This window comes from Sabethes cyaneus, chromosome 2 (assembly GCF_943734655.1).
Source record: "Sabethes cyaneus chromosome 2, idSabCyanKW18_F2, whole genome shotgun sequence".
Lineage (NCBI taxonomy): Eukaryota > Metazoa > Arthropoda > Insecta > Diptera > Culicidae > Sabethes > Sabethes cyaneus.
Genome location: NC_071354.1, coordinates 13316841 through 13342309, shown reverse-complemented (window position 1 = coordinate 13342309; position 25469 = coordinate 13316841). Strand labels below are relative to the sequence as shown.

Here is a 25469-nt window from a genome sequence, read left to right as displayed (position 1 = left end):
ACTTCTGGAGTTATGAGGAAATTTGTATTTCATTTGTATGAGAGCCCCCCTCCTAAAAAGGTAAGGGTTCCTAATTCATCATAGAAAAAATTCATCCCTCCAAAAACACCCACATGCCAAATATGGTTCCATTTGATTAATTAGTTTTCGAGTTATGAGGAAATTTGTATTTCATTTGCATAGGAGCTCCCCCTCTTAAAGTGTGGACGGGTCTCAATTCACCATAGAAAAAAATTTTATCTCCAAAAATACCCACATGTAAAATTTTGTTCCATTTGGTTGATTAGTTCGCGAGTTATGCAGAAATTTGTGTTTCATTTGTTTGGGAGCCCCCCCTCTTAGTGGGCGGAGGGGTCTCTACCCATCATAAGAACCTTCCCTGGCCCCAAAAATTCCTATTTGCAAATTTTCACTCCGATCGGTTCAGTAGTTTTCGATTCTATAAGGAACATAGGGCAGACAGAAATCCATTTTTATGGGCATAGATTTGTATGGGTATTTTCTTCGCAAGATGTTAGTATTGATCGAAACAATTAATTTAGAGCAGGTCTTAAAATATTCTATCTTGGGATTCTTGAAAAATTCACTTTTCAAGGTAATTAAGGGGTCATTCCCTCTCAAGTGATCATATCCGTTGTGATTGATCACATCCGATTTCAACCAAATTTGGTATAATTGCTCATTCCGACCCACCTTCATTTTCCCGAAGTTTTGTACGGATTGATCGATCCCCCTTGCAGTGACGCTTCTCCATTTTTCTCAGATTTTCGAAAATACTCATTTTTCATTGCATGTCACTGCAAGGGGGATTGTTGAATCCATACAAAACTTTGAGAAATTAAATGTGGGGTCGGAATAGGCAATTATATCAAATTTGGTTGAAAGCGGAGGTGGTCGATTACAACGGATATGATCTCTTGAGAGGGGATGACCCCTAAATAACCTTGAAATTTGAATTTTTCAAAAAACCCAAGATATAATGTATTGCGGATTTTCGGCTTTCCAGTCAGTTTTATATTGAAAACGGCTTTTTTATACTGCCTGACGTTTCGGCCTTTGGTTTTGGCCTTTTTCAAAGGTAACTGCAATAGTTTGTTTATTATAATAACAGGATATAACTTTAACACATTGAACATAAAAATATATTTTTGACTTCTACTCACTACGGTTACGTTTTCTTGTCTAAACGTTGATTGCCAACGGAAGGAAGTTCAAATTTAAATAGCTCCAATTGCATTGGTTTGGTGACAAAATAATGTACACACCTAAACCTTTTGACGCAATGGCGAACATACAAGATAGCTTCTTCATGCACATACAAACGCAATATGGCCATTCCACTACACAACTTTCCAAGATATAATTTTTTAAGACCTTCTCTAAATTAATTGTTTTGATTAATACTAACATCGTGTGAAGAAAAATCTGTGGTGCATGTAAGTTAACTAATAAGTACCTTCGGTCATAGCGTGCCACCCTCTTAGTCCCTCCTTAGACCCTCTTAGGGGAGGGGTCTTTTGCCATCGAGCGTACCTTCTCTGGCCCCAAAAACCCCTACATGCAAATTTTCACGCCGATCGGTTCAGTAGTTTTCGATTCTATACGGAACATAGGGACAGACAGACAGAACTCCATTTTTATAGGTATAGATTATTTATGGCCTAAATACTTGTGTTACTTATTTTGTTCGATTAAAGTTATTTGTTAACTGCTCTCTTATTCATGTTATTTTATTAAATTGTTATCTAGGCATTCCGAGAAACTTCTTTTTTTCAGGTTGAGCTTTTCGAGACTGAACCAAATTGGGGTTCGGCCTTTCGTGACTCGGCCAAATACAATTTCGGCCATTTTTTTGTGGCTGCAATCTAAACGTCAAAAGCACTGGGCGGGAAATCACTTCATTAATATTCATTGGAGCGAACATTGTTGTTTGGGGCCCAGAATCGAGGGGACCTTCAGGATGGGGGTACTGTTAAATCATATGTGAGAGTGTATTGGTGACACCGGGCTGTTAAAATTCGATCATTTGGATTTCGGCTATTTGTTATTCGACCATTCGGTATCAGCCCAAAAAAAGAAATGCCGCTCCGCCCAAGCTGACCTCTAGTTATTCAGAAGCATTAGATGTAGAAGGTTGTATTCTGACGAACGGAAGCAGCACTTCGACAAACACCTGAATGGCACCCAGGCGGAGAACGATAGGTGAAGTTAAGCAGGGCATCATGCAGCTAAAGAACAACAAGTCAGCTGAAAAAGATAGCATCGGAGCGCAGCTTATTAAAATGGGACCAGAAAAGCTGGCCGTTTTTATACACCGACTAATTGTTAGAATTTGGGATACGGAACAGCTACCGGAGGTGTGGAAAGATGGGGTTATCTGACTTACTTACTTATTCAGCCGAGAGCCGCGCTGGCTCTTGCCGTATCAAGAATTCCTCTCCATTGTACTCGTTCCTGGGCTACTCGTCGCCTATTCGTTGCGCGTCTCGACACACGCAAGTCGGCTTCAACCTGGTCGAGCCATCTAGCACGTTGAGCCCCTTTTGAACTCTTGGGGTTCTTGAAGAGAATGGATTTCACTACACAGTCGTCCGGGGTTATCTGCCTGATCTATAAAAAGGGCGACAAGTTGAACTGTGAGAACTACCGAGCGATCACCGTTCTCAATGCCACCTATAAAATGCTGCCCCAAATCATTTTCCGCCGACTATTACCAATTGCGAACAGATTTGTGGGAACTTATCAAGCCGGCTTCGTCGAAGGTCGGTCTACAACGGATCAAATATTTACACTGCGGCAAATCCTCCAAAAGGGTCGTGAATACTCTGTTCCACGCATCATTTGTTCGTTAACTTCAAAGTCGCATATGATACCATCGACCGGAAAGAGCTATGGAAAATCACGGATGAGAACAGCTTCCCCAGGAAGCTCGCCAAACTGATTAAATCTACGATGGATGGTACACAGTGCTGTGTTCGGATTTCGGGTGGATTGTCAAGTTCATTCGATTCACACAGAGGGCTCCGTCAAGGTGATGGTCTTTCATGCCTGCTGTTCAACAAAGCGCTAAGACCCCGTACAAAGTGCACTCTCTACAAGACGTTCATTAGACAGGTTGTTCTCTGCGGGCATTAAACATGGACAATGCTCGAGGAGGACCTGCGAGTGCTCGGAGTTTTCTAACGACGAGTGCTAAGAACGATCTTCGGCGGCGTACAGGAGAATGGAGTATGGAGGCGGAGGATGAACCATGAACTCGTACAGCTTTATGGCGAACCCAGTATCCAGAAGGTGGCTAAAGCTGGACGGATACGATGGGCAGGACATGTTGCAAGAATGCCGGACAACTACCCTGCAAAGATGGTGTTCGCCTCAAATCCGGTAGGAACAAGACGACCAGGAGCGCAGCGAGCAAAATGGTTAGACCAGGTGGAGCGAGATCTGGCGGAGATTAATCGGTGTCCGAGGAATTGGAGAGCGGTAGCCCTCATCCGAGTTACATGGAGAAACTTTGTATTAGGACGGCAAGTCACCTAAGTAAGTAAGTAGTAAGATCTACAATATTTTATTTGAATGGACCAGTCAAAAAATGTGCTGAGAAACGTACTGAGAGCGGAATATCAGAAGAAGATTTAACTAGTTTCAACTATTTCAAATGAAACCAAGAGTTAAATAGTGCAACTTCGTGACTTAGCTAAACATAACTTTCAGCTCATATCTACTGAGATTAATCGACCACTTGCGCTTAATTCATAACATGTATTTTACATATAAAGCAAAACCATCTCCATCAGGATTACTACATATTTTTCTCCTGAAAAGCGTACAACCTGCACGTAACTGTGACTAATTAAACCAGATAACTTCCTTGGAAGAGTTAGAATCATCCCACCACCAACGCTTATCGTCGGCTGTTTCCGTGCCGGGAGACAGATCATTAATTAGCAGAAGGCTCTCGATTCCAGCGGAAACAATTGCTCACATTGTCAGGCACAGCACGTATGAGGGCACACAGAGTTTTCCCTTTCCTTCCCAAGAACCTGAGCCTGTTCGAAGTAACTCATAACAGCGCCATAGCGCAAAAATTATTTTATTTAAAATGTTTCGGTTTCACACAGTTCTATTGTAAAAGCAAACATATGCATTTCATCTGAAATGCATATGCAAGCAAACCAGTCAGTGACGAAATATGATTTTCATCCACAGGTTAAACATAATTTTTATCATCATTTCATCGCATTCATGTTGTTATTTATGACACCAATCTGTCACCCATGCATGGATACGATAATAAATTTTAAATTCCATTTCATTGCGAGAGAACTTTTAAATCTCTTTTGTGCATTCTGTCCAATCGAAATAATTGCCCTGACTAGGTAATACTTGTCGACCATTGCAACTATTGCAAGCATACCATATAGCGAGGCGTCTTTTTGTTGTCGTTCTCGCCATTTTCTGCGGCGTTCCAAACTCCCCAAGAACGTGCTGTGCAAGCAGAATGTTAACTCCCCAAACGGTAGGTAGGTTCCGTTCGTTACTAAAGCTCTCCGCCCGTTTCGCTTCTTGATACCAACATTTTCCCAAAGCAGCACCACCAGCAGCAGCAGTCAGGTACTGGCAACAACAGGTACGAAGCCACGAGACCACCCTCGAATGACGTCAACAAGTTTAATTGAATCAATTAACTTGGCACTGTTGCGGCTGTGGCGCATTTCAACGGGCCTCTTTCTCTCTCTCTCGCTCGCTTTCGCGCGATGTGTTATTTTCCGCAGAGCGCAGCAAAATGGTCCCTTTGGCTTTCGAACCAGAACCGTTTCCAAACTAGCTCCAAACGCTAAACCATCGCGAAAAAAAAAAATGGAAAATTTTTGTGTGCTTTTTCCCATTCCGCGCCCGGCGCGGACTGGTTGACTTGACTGAGTGACCGGTGCTTTCTTTGCCCATCTGACCCGGGCTGCCCTATTGACTGCTTTATGTCTAGGTCAAGTTGATGTTTGCTGTCATCATGGCATTTTCCGATGGCGGCTCGCAGCGATGAAGTACGAGGAAAAAAATAACATTTTTGTTTCCTCACAATTCTAGAGGCAAGGACACCGAGACGAGATGATGTACTTTAGTGCAGACGTTATTTTTTGAGCATCTCCGAGCGGCTCAAGAGGAGAATACTAGCTTGACCGCGATTGGAGACTCTTTGAAGGTACTTTTTTCGGAGTGAATTTTTCATCGGCGTCGTCAGTTTAATAATCATTCAACACTCAAGCTAAAAGTCGCAAAATGAAATCGAAATAATGGCTTGACCTAAAATGACTTCGCTTGGTACTTTTGAAACAAATAATTTCAATTTTAGTTGAGTAATTGCGAAAAACGATGAACTATTGAACATTTGAATTAATTCACAGTATTTTGTAGAAATTTTGTTTAGGTAAAATACAACATGTTTACCATTAATACTTAAAATTTACTGAAGTTTTTGGAGCGTCTTAGTAGAATACGAAACCTAAAAATAAAAAATAAGAAAACTTATCCAATTTAATTCTACTATGTGTATTTTATTCAATGACATACGAAATACGCGAAATACGTATCTGTCATTGAATAAAATACACATAGTAGAATTAAATTGGATAAGTTTTCTTATTTTTTATTTTTAACTTAAAATTTTCCAAACCTCCGTTTGGAAACCATAGATATTTTAAAGACATTTATCATTGTGAGCATGATCGTAAATCTATTGTGATATAATCTCTTTTGGATATTTTATATTATGCGTATCATTTTCTTACCAATTCTCGAAAACGTATCCAGATTTAAGTAGCATTCCAATACTAGCTTTACAGATCAATATTGCTAATGCTAATTGCCAATAGAACCTATCTGCAGAAACTGATGAGTCGTAAAAACAATAAAGCTTTTGTTGCCTTGTATTGTTGTTAAAGCAACAATAAATCATGCGGATTCTGTTTCATTGAAATTGATGGAGGTGCCTTGTATCGCTCGATTACAAAGCGAACAGTTTCGTGAAGCATACTGATGTGTGTTGGTCACAACGAGAAAGATCCAATTTTATGAACCACTTTATTAACGGAAGGGTTATAAAATTCCTGTAAACGTACAGTTAAATTTAATTTAGGATTTAAGTAACATATTTCATAGCATACTTTTAGTGATTCTCGCTGTCTTTTGTGACTAACCAATTAATTCGAAACGATATCCCACCGTTCTTTTAGGCTTAGGTAATCTATAGGTTTAAGTTTGTTTACTAATCAGTTTTACTTTTTAGGTATAAGTCTCACCTCTCAACGATAACAGCACAATTAGATTAAGATTAGCAGTACTATCCGTTTAGCCGTAATAATCTAATTCCTAGCTGTGGTAGTTGATTCACTATTCTATTCACTTTAGAAATTTAAGAACAATAGGTTAAGCATATAAACTCACTATTTTAAATCTTTCTCACCGTTTTGGCAAATATAGCAATAAGAACACTCGCACTTAGCGAATAGATGTACTAATAGGTTTAAGGAATTAGTTTTAACACTATTTTAAGTTAATATTTAAGTATTATTAGCTTTAAGAAAATAATAGCAGCAGCGTGTATCAATAGATTTCCGATCGCTTACAATGTACAATGTTTACATATTCCTTACTGTGCCCTCTTTGACCGATCATCGGGCGACAATCCCTCAAATGACAGGTGTAGCCTAACGATCAGTGGTGTAGATTGGCAGTGGTGCTAGATGTGCATTTCGACGGGGTATAACCAACACTCCCCCCCGGAATGCGCGAAGGCTCCTGATGAAGCGTATTCCTTCCTACGCCTACGTCGAGGACCGCCAGAGACACCGCTGGTCGCTCGTAGATGCCGCCGGATGCGGTCTGTACCGTCGCCTTTCTCACCTGGCTGTCTGGAGCCGGACACGTAGCGATGACACGACCTTTCAGCCAACAATTTCGAGGAAGCTTCGAATCAACAATGATCACCAAATCTCCGATCATAATCGGATTCACCGGAGTGAACCACTTGGTCCTACGAGTAATCGTGGGCAGATAGTCTCGAACCCACTGCTTCCAGAAGGTGTCTGCTAACACCTGCGAATGTCTCCAGCTGTTCCTGAGTAGGACAGGGCTATCGTCCAGAGTGACCCAGGATTTCAAACCATTAGCTGACCCCAACAGGAAGTGGTTGGGCGTCAATACCCGATGATCGTCTCCATCCACAGGAATGTTGGTCAGCGGGCGAGAGTTTACGATGTTCTCGATCTCTATTAAAGTGTTTTCCAAAACTTCGTGTGTTGGATGTCTGCTCGTCTGCATGGCTTCGAGGTTCTGCTTTACACTGCGGATTAAACGTTCCCACGCTCCACCCATGTGAGGTGTGATGGGAGGATTGAAAGACCATTCCGTGTTGCTCGAGACGAACTCGCTCTTCAGGGCGTCGTGGTCGATTTTCGCTGTTGCGCTCTGCAACTCCTTGCTGGCAGCTCGGAAGTTAGTTCCTCGATCACTGTAGATTATCGCAGGAATTCCCCTCCTAACCATGATATTTCGGATAGCCATAACGCAGGATTCAGTTGTCAGTGTGTAAGCGATCTGCAGGTGAATGGCACGAGTGGTTAAGCAGGTGGCGATAACCCCCCACCGTTTCTCTATACGTCTTCCACTTGACACCGATATCGGACCGAAGTAATCGATTCCCATGTGCGTGAAGGGTCGACTGAATGCGGCCAGCCGAGCTGGAGGAAGGTCACCCATTGCTGGAGGGTGTGGTTTAGCGAGAAGGATTTTGCACATCTGACAGTCTTTCCGGATCTGGCGATACGCTGCTTTCAGGCGAGGAATACGGTAGCGTTGGAGTATTTCGTTAATCACTGTTTCGTGGTTCTGGTGGTTGAACCTTTCATGGACTGATGAGATGATGAGGCGGGTAACATGATGATCCCGCGGAAGAATTACTGGTTCAGCTGCATCTCTAGCGATGAATGCGCATGCTTTCGTGCGACCTTTGACACGTAGTACATCATTTTCATCCAGGAAGGCACACCACTGATAGAGTAAACTAGATCTAGGAATCGTTTTCACTGGATTCGACAACGAACGATTCTTTGCGAGGATGGCGGTTTCCTCTGCGAAGGCAGTTAACTGTGCACAGCGGTACAGGTGATTTTCTGCGTCGATGAAGTCCTGTTTCTGCAACGGCCCAAGTACGCGTGGCTTCCCATAGCAGCTACGTTTGAGATTGTTAATGTACCGTAGAACATATCCCGTTACGCGTAGCAGCTTGGACCACTTCGAGAAGTTTTGTGTACGAATTGGCGGATCACTGGGTAAACTGTGAATAAGCAGATGCGGTCGAAGTTCTTCTTCCGTCGTTCTCCCAGAAAACGGATCCACCGGCCAATCTTCTTCCTTGTGACGTAGGAATTCCGGCCCACGGAACCAACGGCTGTTACTCGCTAGGTCAGGCGCTCGCTTCCATTTCGTCCCTTCGTCGGCAACGTTATGTTTCGTCGGCACCCATCGCCACTCAACTACATCTGTCGTTTCGAGGATTTCGCTAATGCGGAATGCTACAAACTGGCTAAATCGCCGGTGATCTGAACGGATCCAGCAGAGTACATCCTTCGAATCTGTCCAGAACGTTCGCTGCCTAACGTGGATTGAAAGCGATTTCAATATCGAATCCGCAAGACGCACGCCAATGACTGCTGCTTGCAATTCGGAACGGGGAATAGATAAAAACTTAAGCGGCGCGACTCTTGTTTTGGCGCCGACCAACGCACATTCGACGGTCTCGTCATTTTCAAATCGAAGGTATACCGTAGCTGCAAATCCATTCTCGCTTGCATCGACGAATGTATGCATCTGCACTACGGAATCTACGGACGCTAGCGTACGATAACAACGCGGAACCTCAATCGTTGCGATCCGTGGGAATACTGCCAGCCACGATAGCCATTTGTCGTACTGGGGGTCCTCAATTGGATCATCCCAGCCAACCGTCGTTCGCCAGATCTCCTGAAGCAACACCTTCAGAAACATCAATATGTGTGCGATGAGCCCCAGTGGATCAAACACCATCATCAGCGTACGAAGAACCTCTCTTTTCGTTGGTCGACGGTTCCCTAGCATGAGCTCCTGGTCATATCGGGCCGAAACCTTGTAGGTAAAGCAGTCCTTCGAGGTATCCCACCACATCCCGAGCACCTTTTCGGTGGCGCATTCGTCGCCAATGTCAAGATTTTTCTCCTTGGTGGTTTTTTCACTAATCGCGGCCAACACACTATCGGAGTTCGATATCCAGTTCCGCATTTCGAAGCCGGCTGACGTGTGAATTCTTTTCACGTCCTGCACCAGCTGGATTGCTTCTTCCGCGGATTCAACGCTCACGAGCATGTCGTCCACATAGTGACGCTTGACTATTGCATCAACCGCTTCCGGATAATCCCGCTCGAACCGCTTTGCGTTACTATTTTTCACGTACTGCGCTGTGCTTGGCGAACAACAGGCTCCGAAGGTCATTACCTGTACTACGAAAATACTCGGCTGCGTCGCACGATCGTCGTCTTTCCAGAAGAAACGCAGGCAGTGCTGGTCCTCTACCCGCATTAGTACCTGGTGGAACATCTCGCGGATGTCTCCACTCACCGCAACCCGGAACTCTCTAAATTGTACCAGCACGGAAAAAAGCGATGTCAGCTGGTCAGGTCCCTTCAGTAGAAAGGTATTGAGCGACACTCCGTGGACGGTGGCCGCTGCATCCCATACCAGTCTCATCTTACCGGGTTTGTTTGGGTTGACGACCGGAAAGATTGGAAGATACCACACGCGAGATCTGGAAATCTGGAGTTCTTCTGGATTTAACTTCCTGACGTAGCCCTTGCTAACGTGGTCGTCGATCTTCGACTTTATCGCATCGGCCAGGGCATGATCCTTCTTCATACGATTTTCTAAGCATCTCCACCGCTTCAACGCCATGGCTCCACTGTCCGGAAGCCGAACATTATCGTACTTCCAGAGGAGGGCGGATTCGTATCGGCCGGCACTTGTCCGACGGGTATGAGTTTCTAGGAGCATCTGTGCTCGTTGATCCTGCTGCGACATCAATAGCTTATCCGGCTTGACGACTCCGAGACTATCGAGCGAGAAGTATGATTTCACCATCTTGTGTAGATCCTCATCGGAATCTTTGTTGCATTCGCAGCTTTTCACGCTGTGGTAATTCACGTACCGTTCAGTTTCCTTCGCGTTGGAACAATTTCCGAATACCATCCACCCTAAACGTGTTTTGACAGCGATAGGTTCGTTGTCGTGACCCTCTCGACTTTTGACGGCATGGCCAAGCCTAGCGTGATCTAGACCGAGGAGAATTCGAGGGCTAATGTCGTTATACGATTCAAGAGGCAATCCTTCCAGGTAAGGATACCTCTTCTGAAGTTCCGGAAGCAGCAGTGTTTGCGGACGAATTTGCAGGGAGGACATCGTGTACACTCCTGATAGCTCGTACCTCTTCGAGCTATGCACACCGGAGATCTGCAGGTTGACCTGTTGAGACTGCGACATTTTCTGTGTTCCGCCGGTCCACCTTAGGCATAATGATCTTATCGGTCCTTGCACGCCCAACTCATCAGCGAGGCTTTGCTCCATTAGAGTGAGCTCGGATCCATCATCAACGAACGCGTAGGTGCGTATCGTCTTTGTAGGTCCATACAGCATCACCGGAACGATTCGAAACATAATCTCCGACTGACCTTGGTGAATGTTGCAACTATGATCTGTTCTCGGTTCCGTTTTAGTGTTGGGGTAGCTGGCTGCTTCCGGTAACACAGATCTCGAAGCTTCGTGTTTCTGCGTGTTGTGGAGCAACGGGTGGTGTAGGAATTCGCATCCATTCGTTCCGCAGGGTTTCGACTGCTTACATGATCCGTTGTGCTTTCGCAGGCATTTCCGGCACAGCTTGCACTCCTTCACCGTTGCCCACTTAGATTCGTAGCTGAATTCTTCGAACCTCTTGCACTTCGTTACGGATGGACAGTTCCCCTTACATACGGCGCATTGCTCTTTAATTACAACAGCGGGCTTAGCCGCCGTTTCCGTCATGCCGCTTATCGACTCCGACTCGGAATGAAAATTCAGAAAGCCGTCCGTTTTACCTCCCCGAGGTCGCTGTTCGCTGCTGTTGTTACCGATCATCACTGTGCTTGCGTCTTCTGCCGTTGTGTACAACCATGTACTAAAATCGATGAGCGTTGGGCTCGGTTTGCCACGAGAGAATCTGGCCCAATCCATTTTGAGAGATGACGGAAGTCTTTCGATTAGTTCGTACCGAAGTGACGAGTTGTACACGAAATCACTGACCTCGCACGCCTGAATCGTGGCAACAAGATTCTCCACCGTAAGCGCAAAGTTTATTACCGTTTCTAACTTTTCCATGTTCGGTGGTGGTAGCGAACGAATCTTTCGAATAATAGCTTGCACAATAGCCTCCGGTCTTCCGTAGAGCATTTTCAGCGTCGACATTACTCCAATTACGTTGGATGGATGGAGTAGACGACACCTTACCGCCTCGAGGGCTTTGCCCTTTAAGCACTTCCGCAGCCGCAACATGTTCTCTTCGTTCGAGAACCCACACATTTGAGTTGAAGAGTTAAATATCGAAAAGAACAGCGGCCAATCCTCCGGATTTCTACTAAATTCTGGCAGATCTTTGGAAACCGCTTGGCGTGCGGCGAGCTGACTTCGATTCAGGATGCACACCGTCTCGTCGTTAACGGTCAGAGGTGGCACAGCTGGCCGGTGAAGTGGTGTTGAACGTTGCCCGGGAATGAAATCATTTCCATCTACGAAGGTGCCTGGATTCATGGATGGGATGTTTGAAGCTCGATTTTCGATGGAACTCGGGCGGTGCGTAGGTGCACGTTGCGACTGCGGACCTGGTTGGTCCGGATGATTCAATCGTTGGTTGTTGCTCTGAGTGGGACCCGGAGTTTGGCACTCCAGTGGCTGCTTCGACTTGTTCGATGCATGTCCATTCGTGTCCTCATCTACTAAACCGGAATCGATCTCCTCACCATGGCGCTCTGTTTCTTTTACCCATTCCTCAATCTTCGACATCTTCTCCCTATCGCTGACGATTGATGACGTTTCGCTACCGTACTCCTTCAGGATCGTGTACCTCTTCTTTAGAAACTTCTTCTCCAGCTCATGCTCGTCATTGAGCTGTTGTAGCTCTAAATCTTTCATCCTTCTTGCTGAACTCGCCTTACTTCTGCCTGAACCCGCATTACTCTTCGGTCGACCAGCGCCAACGTTATTCTTAGTTGGTTCGCCCTGTCTTTGCTGTTGCACACTCGTCATGTCGTGATGACTCTGGTTGGTGTTGGCACTGGTGGGGGGATTAATCGCTGTTGGTGTTGAATCCTTTGCGGTATTGCAAATAGGACAGATCCAGGACACGTTCGCAACGTCATCCGTAACTTCCACACACTCATAGTGGAACCACTGCTTACAGCCATCACACTGCACCATTTGATCACTGTCACGATTACTACACAACTGACAATGGAAATCGAGTTTCCTTCTGACTTCGCGAACCGGATTTCGTCTAACTTCGGGCGCGGACGGAATTGACCTTGGCTTGTTGCCGACAGCGTCGGAGTCTTGTGCCTTCGGGTACGCACCAGTATTTTGAACTATTGGTGCCGATTGCGCTCTAACTAGACTCGAATTTACCTGCGTTATGCTGGGAGGCGGAACCAAGCCGACGGGATTGGTTGTAGGTACAACTATGACACTAGCGTTACCTGCCCCTGCATCATCTGGCGCCGGTACGGCGGTTACCTGTCCAAGATTGGTGGATTTCTTCGACATCTCGGTATCGATTCGTAAAAGAATTTTATAAGATGTTGGTCACAACGAGAAAGATCCAATTTTATGAACCACTTTATTAACGGAAGGGTTATAAAATTCCTGTAAACGTACAGTTAAATTTAATTTAGGATTTAAGTAACATATTTCATAGCATACTTTTAGTGATTCTCGCTGTCTTTTGTGACTAACCAATTAATTCGAAACGATATCCCACCGTTCTTTTAGGCTTAGGTAATCTATAGGTTTAAGTTTGTTTACTAATCAGTTTTACTTTTTAGGTATAAGTCTCACCTCTCAACGATAACAGCACAATTAGATTAAGATTAGCAGTACTATCCGTTTAGCCGTAATAATCTAATTCCTAGCTGTGGTAGTTGATTCACTATTCTATTCACTTTAGAAATTTAAGAACAATAGGTTAAGCATATAAACTCACTATTTTAAATCTTTCTCACCGTTTTGGCAAATATAGCAATAAGAACACTCGCACTTAGCGAATAGATGTACTAATAGGTTTAAGGAATTAGTTTTAACACTATTTTAAGTTAATATTTAAGTATTATTAGCTTTAAGAAAATAATAGCAGCAGCGTGTATCAATAGATTTCCGATCGCTTACAATGTACAATGTTTACATATTCCTTACTGTGCCCTCTTTGACCGATCATCGGGCGACAATCCCTCAAATGACAGGTGTAGCCTAACGATCAGTGGTGTAGATTGGCAGTGGTGCTAGATGTGCATTTCGACGGGGTATAACCAACAATGTGGATGGATGTATGTTTTTTGTAGGTACAAATAATTATCAAGAAAAAGTCGATGATATGATTAGAAAATCACTTGTTTGCGTTTGCAGATTCATAGTTACCATTTATTTTCCGTTTCCTTATCGTGATGATTGAAAATAATGAGTCATTCAGGTTCATTAGTTTATGCGCTGTACTTTAAAAAAGGCAATCTCTCAGGCCTGTTTCTACAAACTTTTCCGAAAATTATAAATACACTTTGTTTCTTAAACAAATGAAACCATATTATTTTGTTTTAATTATTAAATTTAATAATAGTGTTTCCTTTTCAAATTTCGTAAAACTTTGGGCCAATGTGTTTGGAATTTTTCAACATTGTCCGTTGGTTTCATATGTTTCTTTACCTTCGCCTTCCTCAAAGCCTTGAAAATTTCAATAAGACGAATTTCTGGACACCTTGGTGGGTTCATGTCCTTCAGTCGATATACCGACATTTATTTATTTATTTATTTTATTTATTCATCTGACCATACAGGCCTTCATGATTTGGATTGGATGGGGAAAAGCCTCCTTGAGATGATCATACATCGACCGCTCTCAAGCAGGCGTAAAACCCCCATCATCTTTAACTATCAATACATAGTATATGTTTACAGGGCTTACAATACATTTTGGATCACACACAATTTAATTTACGACTACTTTAAACAATTAATAGAAATCTTACGTACTAGGGTAATCTCTTTAAATTATTTTTAAACACATCAATGGACATAGAAAACTCAAAATGCACGTAGTATTTATTGAACACGTCACACATTGCCCTTATAGGCTCGTTTTTGCCGTAATCAGTGCGCTGATATTGCAGTCTTAAAAAATACCATGACCTAAAGTTTCTGGATTGAGTGTTGATGTCGATTTTGGAAACAATAAGAGGAGAGTCTATTTCGTCTATAAGCAGCTTTGCCACAAAAACTGCTCAACATATATTTCTTCTTTTAGCCAAGTTATTCATGTCAAGCAAGCGGCAGCGTTCAACGTGTGGAGGTAACTCCAGAGGGTTTCTCCAGGGTAGATTTCTTAACGCGTAGCGCACGAACTTTGCATGAATAGCTTCGATCCTGTTTGACCAAACAGCTGTGTATGGGCTCCAAATGGCAGCTGAGGCTTCTAATACGGAACGAACAAGGGAATAGTATAATGCTCGTAAACAGTACGGATCAGTGAATTCTTTGGCGAGTCTAATAATAAACCCCAAATTTCTATTCGCCTTTGAAACGACATGGGAATAGTGATTTCTGAAGGACATTTGATCATCCAGAAAGACACCTAGATCCTTGACTACCGTTAATCTACTGAGTGGTTCTCCAGATATAAAATAATTCCAGCGAATTGGGTTCTTTTTGCGTGAGAAAGAGATCACAGAGCACTTGGACACACTCAGGGTAAGCAAATTTCGAGCACACCAATCGCTAAAGTCGTCCAAATGTCGCTGAAGTTCGATGCAATCAGTTGTCGAGCGTACAACAAGGTAAAGCTTTAGGTCGTCAGCATAAATTAAATATCGACCTGATGGAATTATCTTACAGACGTCGTTAAAAAATAATAAAAAAGAAATGGTCCCAGATTACTTCCTTGTGGTACGCCCGACAAGTTTATGAAGCATTGTGATTCGTGACCGCCTATTTTTACAGATAAGGTGCGGCCCATTAGGTATGATTTCAGCCATTCAATTATGTTGCAAGAGGCTCCAAAGTGCTCGATTTTCGCCAATAGGATGAGGTCTACGCGATCAAATGCTGCGTTTATATCCGTAAACATGGCATCTACTTGAGCTCCGCTTTCCATAGCCTTTATGCAGTGCGAAGTAAACTGTGCTAAATTTGTCGTAGTTGATCTGCCTGGAAAAAATCCATGTTGGTCTGTTGAGATGTATGCTTTAGCTTCTCGGAATAGCACTCCACCAATTAGAATTTCAAACAGCTTTGAGCCCACACAATACCACACCACCATGTAATATGGATCGCTTCATACCACTCTAGTGCATCCTTAGAGTAATGGCAGGAAGCGTGTTCAGGCCAAAAGATAGCAGAATTATCATACTGTTTGAACTGTTACTGTTTGAAAAGGTGTAGCGACCTTTTTACAGACATTTTTCCACACTGTTTTTTTCCTTAACTGTGTCTGTTGTAATGAATGGACGAAATTTTTTTCCACATTCCCATATGGCTTGCCAGACCATAACCTTCTCGTCGAAGGAGGAACATCATCCTCCTTCGATCAGATATAAAACTAACGTATAACGTTAGTCACTGAGGAGATACCTAAATTTTTGTCACATCTCATATTGATGCCGATATATGCCGCCTATAGTAATCTCTTATCTTCTTGCCCGTTGTAGGGTCAGGCGAACCAGGTTTTCTACCACGTCTCGGGGGAATCTTCCAAAATGTACTGTTCTCCAGACCAGGGCTTGAAAAGGGATCACAAGTTGACTGTGACTGCGTGAATGTGTACGCTTTCTGCATTCAATATGGGCTTCGAAAACGATCATTTGACTGTTTTTTTAAACCAGTCAATCTGCCGCCTGCGAAGACTGCCGCCTACAACCCATGTGGCATCTCAAGAGTAACCAACAGTCCTTTTTCCGCTTTGTGTTTATATTGAAGAGTGTAAACTGCAAACTTGACTGGGAGCATAAGGTGACGTACTTTTTCATTTCTTCTTTTGTCTCCAAATCTCCAAGCAAAGTGTTCGTTTGTGTAGGACGGCGTCCGACCGACTTTTTTCATGCACATGTGGTTGTTTTTTAGTATTGAATCATGCGATAGCATGTTTGCTTTTCGTTAGTGAATGACCGGCAGACAATTGACTGTTTTGCCGTCATTCGCTGCTCCAAACGGTAAAGGAAACTTGATCGAAACGAATATGTAAAAAAAAAGATCAGAACGCATTCGTTCTGTCGTACAATCGGAGGTATGACTGAGCGAACTGCTGGTTGTGTTATGCATAGCGTTCGTAAGCGGACGGTGTGAATCTGAATGCGCGATGATCTGGCTGCGGTAGAAAATAATGATCGTATAAAGCCCTGCTCCATATTTTCTCAACGCGGTTTTAACTGCTCCAACGCTCACACCCTCGTTCTTAGCTAGTTTTCTGATCGAAAAAAAAATCACTCACGGTGAGACCTCAACCCCCGCCCCCGCCCGAAATTTTGTTAAATACTGCACGATATTTGAAATGACGGTTACTTTTTAATGTATTTATAATTATCAGACGTTGCTGGCGTTATTAGCTAGCTGTTGGTTAAGCAAAATTGCATTGAAATGCATTTATGTCGCTGTGATAAACGTGAGAGACGAAGAGAATCTTCATTTGCACATAGGCCCTTTTCACATGTTGCTCTAGAATTATCAGGCATTCAGGTTTCCCTTTCTAAAGGACGATAAATGATAAATTTTGCCTACTGTGAATATTTGAGTAACAACTGAATGAGTATGATTTATGCGTATTTAGTCTCACAAGGCTCCCTGTGGCCTCGAGGTATGATGCTGGCCTAATAAACCAGTCGTCGCATGTATGAATCCCGACTGAGAGAGGCTTTTAGAGTAAATAGGATCGTAGCAACTTGCCCTGCAATTATCCTGCACTCGAACAGTTGGCTACGAAGTCTGTCGTATAAAAACAGAAGGTCAAGTTTCGATGACCGAGTGCAGCACCTTGGCTTTGCTTTGCTTACTGTCACATGTAAGTGTGGGCTACAATAAAACCGAGTGTATTTTATTGGACATAACTATGATTTCAATATAAATCTATTATTGCGTTAGAGTTTCGAAATAAAAACTGCTAATAGTTCATATTTCAGCGAGAGAACATTGATGGAAGTGGATCGGACACGCCTTGAAAGAAGCCAATTAGATTTGCAGAGAAGCACCCGATTGTAATAGGCAAGGACAGCATAGAAGAGGCAGGTCCAGAGGCTCATGGCAAAGAAAAGAACCTGATTAGCGAAAGAACGGAGGTGGCCAGGTATTGGAAACTTCATTTCAATGTACTGTACTGAATTGTGAACAAGATGAAGCTGAATAGAATAAAGATTGAGGATCACGGACAAGCATTGGATCCACCAGCTTTGGACGAGGTTAAAAAGGTAGCTAGAGTACTAAGAAATGGCAAAGCATCTGGAAAGGACGGCATCTTCGCCACACTTTTGAAAGTGGGCTGCGACTACAGCGAACCTACGAACTGGTTGGAAGCTCTCATACGCCCTATTTGCAAAAAGGGTCACCGACTCGAATGCAGCAATTATCGTGGCATTACTCTCTTCAACTCTGCATGCAAAACTCTCTCTCTCTCACACATCCTGTTTCATAGATTGAGCTTGTTGCAGGAAATCTTTGTTCGCAGTGCAATTTTCGAGAGAGATGCTCCACGACGGAGTAAATGTTCGCCTTGCGACAAATCCTCGATAAATTCCAGGAATTCAACTTGCAGACTCACTTTTTGTTTATAGACTTGAAGGCAGCGTACGATTTAGTTAACCGAAATGAGCTGTGGCAAATTATGCTTGTATATGGTTTTCCAACAGAACTCGTTAGGCTGATTCGTGCTACCCTTGATGGTTCAAAATCAGAATAGGGGATGAGATATCGGACTTGTTTGAGACGTTGGATGCTTTGAAGCAAGGTGATGGGTTATCGGATTTGCTATTAGTACCATCATCACCAAATCGCACATGCTTCTAGGATTCGCGAATGACGTCGATATCATTGCTGTAAACTGTTAAGCTGTGGAAGAAGCGTTCACGCATCTTAAGGTGAAAGCCCGTCGGGTGTTGGAACTACGGTGGTGATAGATGGTGGAAGGAGTGCGACGAAGGCGCATGAGCTACGAAATTTTACCAAGTATACATAGATGTGGATATTGTGAAGCGAATAAAACACGGCTGGCTACAGGGAGCTGGCCTCGTAGCAAGCATGCCGGTTTTATTCGCGCTGGCAGAGAACCCGACAGAGTTCGCTGACTTCGAGGCAGATCCCGTACTCGTTGGATGACCGCTGTTGACGAGGATGCTAGAATAGCGGGTGTTAGGGGCGATTGGAGAATGGCAGCATAAGCGTGGAGAAGACTTCTAAATTTTCTCCCGAAGCGAATTTTTGCCGAAAAAGCACAGTAACTAGCCAGTAATGAGCCAATAACTTTTGTAAAGTTTTTTCTTTAAAAAGCTAGGCGCATCAATTATATTTTTGTTTTATCTCATTTGGTTTTTTTATTTTTTTTTTTTTCAAAGTTTGTTTATAATCAGTATGAAGGGGAACTGTGGGTAAAACCGACACCCTAACCTTTTTCACAGAAATTCCTTATTTGTACGTCGATTATTATTCAACAAACCTCCCAGAATCTTAGTTTAACTTTAAATCCTTCATTCCACAAGGTCTGTTTGATACATATTTTGAATGTTTTTGATATATGTATAATGAAAAAGAAAACTCTGTATCTTCAGGCGTATCAAGCAGCAGTGTGAGTAAAACCTCACAAATATCAAGCGAAATCTTTTCTTAAAAAAAATTATGATGCTCAGGGAAGGTGCTTATAGTACGCCTAGCGACAGCGGGGCAGAATCAACCCCCTCCCCTCCTTCCCCCCTAATTTTTCATTTACCCTTGAATTCGTCTTTTTTAATTTAACGGTCAATAGCACTTTTCACTTAGACCAAACCTCGTGATTTTTCGTCTTGACCTTGAAATTAATATATTATTAATATATTTTGAAACGGTGGTTCTACAATTGATGAAGGGACGGTAGGGGAAAGTTATGAAGAATGCACCTTGTATGTAGGATGTAGGAGTCACAACGACAACTTGTTAAGCATAGCTACCAATAACCCCCAAAAACGCTGATAAATTAATGATGCAAAAAACATAGAATTTTACAATTTTTTTCTACTAAAACACTTAAATTCCGCTTGCGAAATTTTACAAGGACTGTTCCTTCACTGCTTACCGGTCTTGTTTTGCTGTTTGTTTTGACAGCTATGGAACTTCGGTGGCGTCGAAATATCTCGAAACGTAAGAAATAACAAGTGTAAACAGAATTCATCAGACGATTTGCAAAAAACAGCTTATAACTAAAAAAATCGAGGGGTGTCGGTTATACCCGGATTACCCCAACTGTTTTCCTCACGTATCAACCAATCAAAGATTTACACAAAAAGTTTATAGAATTCTTGTTTTTAAATTTCGATTAATGATTCAAATACTTCGAAATACTTGAATCGATTTATAACAATAATTCTCGCTGAACTTAGCTAATTTTTAAACATAACCTTATTGACTATCACTGTATTGATTTTGCTTTCCTTTTTACCAGCAAAAACCACAGAAACTCATGCTCCACTTAAGGAAAGAACTAAACGAGCCAAGACGTTTCCCACTCGGGTTGTTAGTTTCTGTAACATACTGTACCACGCCTCTTTTCGCAGAAACCCTGCGTGGTGGCAGCCTTTCAATCGACAGCAGGAGTGATTGAAAGATAATGAAACGTAACAGAATTTTCCGCTTGATTTAACTATCACACGTGTCAACTCCGGCAACGTCCCTGTTATGCCTACTTTGGGCCCTACTGATTGCTCGGCCATATTTCTCTCTGTGTATTTCATCATCTTCGACTAGGTACTACTATACGGTACGGGGAATTTTGTCCGACCGACGACGCGACGATGCGATGGGGTTCAGTGCTCCGAACTATACACACTAGTTCGGCGAAGTCTGCCTACCCCGTGGAGCGGAAGTGACGCGTGTCGATTTGATTAAACCAGTCAATCAATGTTTCTCTATTGCGACGAGCTTACTACGTCCGCACGGGTGACTTCGATTAGATGTTTATAAGCAGAGAGGTACTAAAGTGAATTAGCTGTAAATTAGAGACTATTGTCTTGCTGGTTAGTTTCCCAGTTGGCTGCGAGGTCGCGACACTGGTCTAACAAACCAGTCGTCGTGGGGTTCGAATTTAACAGTTAACTGCGAAGTCTGTCGAAAAAAGAAGAGAAGCTCAAGTTCTGAATGAGGAATGTAGCACCAAACTTTTGCTTTGCCTTGTTTACTCCTGTTGAGCTACAAATATTGCGGAAAGTTTGATGGATCGTTCGGTGGGATGGCATATCTTTCAAGCTGTAATTTCATTTGTTCACTGTATCAACAGAAAAATAATTTTGTTATCTCAAGTTTTCCAGAAGGAGAAGAGTCTGATCGAAATCGACTCACCTAATAAGGGAAACAGTTTCGACCAAAAGCATACACACTAGAAGAATTACTAATTTAACTTACCTGTATAATTATCAGCCAGACAACCTTTGGTAGACGGCCGAATCTGGTTCTCTCTTCGCAGCTCTCAGCTTGACGCATCTCGCTCTACGTACGTTCTTCGTCGGTACAACGTGACAGCTTCATTAGGTGTACGTCACATTTGTTGTACACACACGCACACGCACACACTTTCGAACGATGAACTTTCACCTTAAGCTAATTAATGTCTTGATTTTGTACATCAGTTAGTGGCTCTTGACATTGGTGATGACAGTAATTTTATTTGCTTTGGTGCCGTAATAAATTAACCCACCTGTCTGTTTGCTGATTGGAAACTATTCGCTAAAATGGCTACTTTTTTCTGCACACGGAGTGTTTTTTTTTGTGTGTGTCTGTGTTTTGTAGGTGAAAGAGCGAGAGAGAGAGTGATCGATCAATGCTTTGTGCAAGAAGAATGGTGCAGTGCAGTGCGGCATGTGATTGTGCAGGTGCTTTCCGAAAACAACGGAACAAAATCAGAACAATGCAATGAGGTGGTGCGCGGGCGGTGAATGTGCCATAGGGAAACATTTCATTCTAGTTTGAATTCTTGTTCAAAATGTTTCAAAACTAGCGGTGCAGTGCGGTGGGTGCGGTGGTGGAGCGGTGCAACGTGACAGCGTATGAGTGGAAAATAGTTTGCCGACCGACAAAAGATGGCGTCCATTTTTTTTTGTTTTGTACCGAAGTGACAGAACAGTGTGTGAAACGCAAATGGAGACGAACGAATGGAGGGATTTTTTCGTCGGGCCTGCTCGAAATCAAAACATATATGTAATGTTCTTATTTTATTAATATATTTATTATATCTAAATTAGTTTATATATTTCCAGCTTGTTTTGTTCTTCTCTCATTCATTTGTTTTGTTTTTTTTTCTCTTATTCGGGTTGGTTGCGGGTTCTCCGCTGTTTCGCTCACTTTCCTTTCTTTTCTCTTTGGTTTGCAGCATTTAAATACTTCTTCTTTCTTTAAATAACAAATATTTCCATTCGACGGCGATATTAACAAGTTTTTTTTTTGTTCTTAGTTGTTTGGTTTTTTGTTCACTTTGTTAGCTTCAGATTTTTTGCTCGATTTTTTTTTGGTTTGTTCACTGACTTCGCTGCCCGTTGCGGGTTATGTCTGTTCCGGTTTTTTTGGGTAATTTTAATGTACATTGTTCCGTTCGCAAAGAGTCATTTTTTGCGTTGGACGTTGTCTACCTTTTAGTTGTTTTGTGTTCGTTTCATTTGTCTTATTCATTTGTTTGTTTTACAACTTTTTCAAAGTGCGGGAGCCCATTTGTATTGTTTACTTAAAGTTGCAGATTTTATTTTTTCTGTTTACTTAGCAGCATTTGTTCTGATTTGCTTTTCGAAGTGTTGCTCTTAATATCATTTTTACAAGGGGGGGGGGGGGGGGTTTCGCTTATAAAATAATGTGTTTAATGCTTTCTTCCCACTCAATTTAGATTTAAGGATTAGATTTTTTTGGAAAACAGAAAAACACAATGAATATACACGATATGAGATCGAAATTGATTCGTACTTGCTTTAATTTTTTGTTACTTGTCCTCAGTAAGCTTTACCGTTGGCAGCAGGGTAAACCCTGCTGGCTTGATAGAGCGCAACCTTTAATGTTTAAATTGTTTCTGATAAGTTTGAAAGTTATTGCTAAGTGAAGTGGGACGATTTGCTTTTGGTTGTTGTTGGTTTTTACATCCGCTGATCGGTGCTCTCTACAACTTTCGCTTGATCTTATCCTTTACTGTCTGTCCGTTTTGTCGCCTTCTAAGTGCCCTGATCTACAGCTTTTGTTTGCTTCCGCCTTTCGCTTTTCCGGTGGAGAAGCCCATTCAAATACCCATGGTCGATAGGTTAATTTTTATTCTCTTGCTAACTACTTTTATTTTTTGTATTTATTAGGTTTTTTTCGGTCGCACTAAGTCAGTCTTTTCTTTGTATTTTTATATACTTTTTTTGGTTTTTTTACTTGCTAGGAGTCGAACCGTCGGCTTTCGAGGTTCGCTCACATGGGCTCTCGCACTAAGAAAATTGGTTATTCGTTTACTTGTTTCGCGTTAGTGTATGTGTGTGTTTGTGTTTGTTTGTATGTATAGTTGCAGCTGGTTTCGCAAACATTCACTTGGTCACTTGCTACGTACGGCTGCGATGTCGCAACGTGTTTAACCGGGGTGGTTTCTTACTCGCCACTTACGACGAGTCAAAATAGAAAAAGAAGGGTCATTACATATATGTGTTGGTCAACATCTACTGCTACTACTAGCACACATCTAGGCATTACTTTGCTTTACCGGCCGGGTTCAACGGAACTTCGATAGACGTTTGATTAGGGAACAAAATACCTCCTGTTCTTGTAATACAAATGACATAAAGCGATGAATGGTCAATGTTAGCATGGCACCTTAGGAGTGGAGAAAAAGTTTCAATAATATTAACTTAATATGAAATTGAAACACAATGTAAAATAAAACAAAACTGGAAATTTGAAACGAAAATTCCTCAGCACCCGCAAGGCTTTCGATCAAAACTTGAACGCTTCCCATCGTCCTCATACGACGGTGCGCAAGCCAAGTCGTCGGATTCGCAGCGAATCTAAATAATGGAAATTTCGCCTGTCAGCCCGGCCCTCACAGGCTTTCACTAGAATTTGGAACAAACAGGTCACAAATACAGATCTTTCATTAAGCAACCACCCACCAGGGCCTCCCCAGCAAACAAATTTCCACGGAGCGATGCAATCAAACGAAGCCTTTGAAGTACCGTGGCTCCTCCGCTGCTGTTCACATATTTTCGGACCGATGATGCGATGCGATGATGATGATGGCTGCCGCTAGCGTTGCGAAAATACGAAACGCAAACTCGCCTAGAACTTCGCTGGTAATTAATTGCTGTTGTTGCTGTTCATTTGACTAGAGCAAGAGAGAGAGAGAGCGCGCGCTTCGGGAAAAACAAAGCCAGCGGAAGAACTTTTTCCACTGGAAATTTCCGCTTCCTTTCGGGTAGGTTGGTTTAGGTCGGCCCCCTCGGCTGGGGTGAGCTGTTTAAACACCGTGGGTTGGTTGCTGTTGTCCGAAGAAAAACAGTTGATCTTCTATAGACAGTAAAATCCTAATGGAACCTCTTACCTCCCACTTGAGGGACCTAGTTCCGTTCGTACGCGTAGGAAAACCTTTTTCAATTGTTAGGAACGTTCAATCTACAAACATGTAAAGGTACCAATCATTTCTCTCCCCAAGGGAAACAATACGTAGAAGGTGGGGCGGTACACCGCTGGGAGGCAAAAGCTTACAAGCTATTAGCAAACTGTTGCTTGCTTATTTGTTTCCCCCCAGTCTTCTGTGTTCGGGGAGAATGAGAAACCGTCAGTCTCGTGTAAGCACTTCAGGATCCACTTGTAAACTTTATCCACTCGCTGCTAGTGCTTCAACCTCACCTTCACCAACTTTCATCGACTGAGCTTTTTTAGACTTGGGGAGTCGAGCCCGAATCCGCCGTATAATTTCGACTTTATTTCCACTTCGCATGAAAACCCAGAATTGAAGGTTTATTTTTAGAAATAGCTTTCCACCACTCATTCTCTTGCGCTTCAAGAGTTAGACGATTATTTCAATTCAGGCTACACTTGCAAAAGGTTCGCACGGTCTGGGTCCGTTGTTATAATTCGATAAGATCTGCTGCTACCTGGTGGTGTTCGGCGGGTTATGCCGTGTTTTGATTTGCTGGTAGCACCAGGAGGAAAGAAAGAAAACAAAAAGAAAAAAAGAATCTCCTATCAGATCACGAGGGCTCGGGTACCGGAGAAATCGGTTCAACGGATTCGCCATTGCGGCACCAGCGGGAATTACTTTTTTCAGGCTGTAAAAAATGGCCAGCGAATATGGAATACCTATCAGATTCGTTTAATTCGAAATCAGTGTGCAACAGAGGTTTGCCGACGGCAAACACCGCGAATTGGTCGGGCTTGGTTAATCCCCGTGCACACTTGCACGAAGAAAAGCACTTCAAATCGGTTAATTTAGGGTTCATCTAAAAGCATTTCAATGGCTCATGTTAATTGGTTCATGGTTCAAAATGGTTTATGTCAATTTCAAATCTTAAAAAATTAATTACTAAATCGAGAGTTTTCGATGGCAACTGGCTTAGGCCAGCTAACGCTCTTTATCAGGCACTTTTTAATATTCAGTTTCGCCAAGTAATTTACAAAACTTTTATGAGAAACAGATTTACTCACATGGAACGAATTTACTTATTTTGGACAGGCGTTACGCGTACTCTATTTTGGACATTTACGGCAAAATCAATTGGAAATGTTTAAAATAGAGTACACGTAACATCTGTTCAAAATACATCAACTACCCTATGGATGTTGAATGACTAATGGTAATTCACAGAAATAAAACACACTGAAAACGACCCGAATTGTTGAAATTGTCTCTCGATTTCTGAAGTTTGATTTTACCGATAGGAAAAAGATCCGTTAAGCCTCTAAACTTACAGCTAGACGGCTTAGTA

The 25469-nt window shown here is 42.6% G+C and overlaps 1 protein-coding gene across 1 annotated transcript; it reads right to left on the bottom strand.

Moving 5' to 3' along the window:
- Positions 1–6708: 6708 nt before the first annotated feature.
- On the bottom strand, positions 6709–12867 carry LOC128735113 (uncharacterized). The gene has a single exon (XM_053829606.1). It carries the CDS (start codon positions 12865–12867, stop codon positions 6709–6711), a length of 6159 nt encoding a protein of 2052 aa, XP_053685581.1.
- Between the last annotated feature and the right edge of the window lie 12602 nt (positions 12868–25469).

Excerpts from the sequence above, each read along its gene's own strand:
- LOC128735113 (XM_053829606.1), bottom strand. The coding sequence starts at position 12,867 with ATGTCGAAGAAATCCACCAATCTTGGACAGGTAACCGCCGTACCGGCG.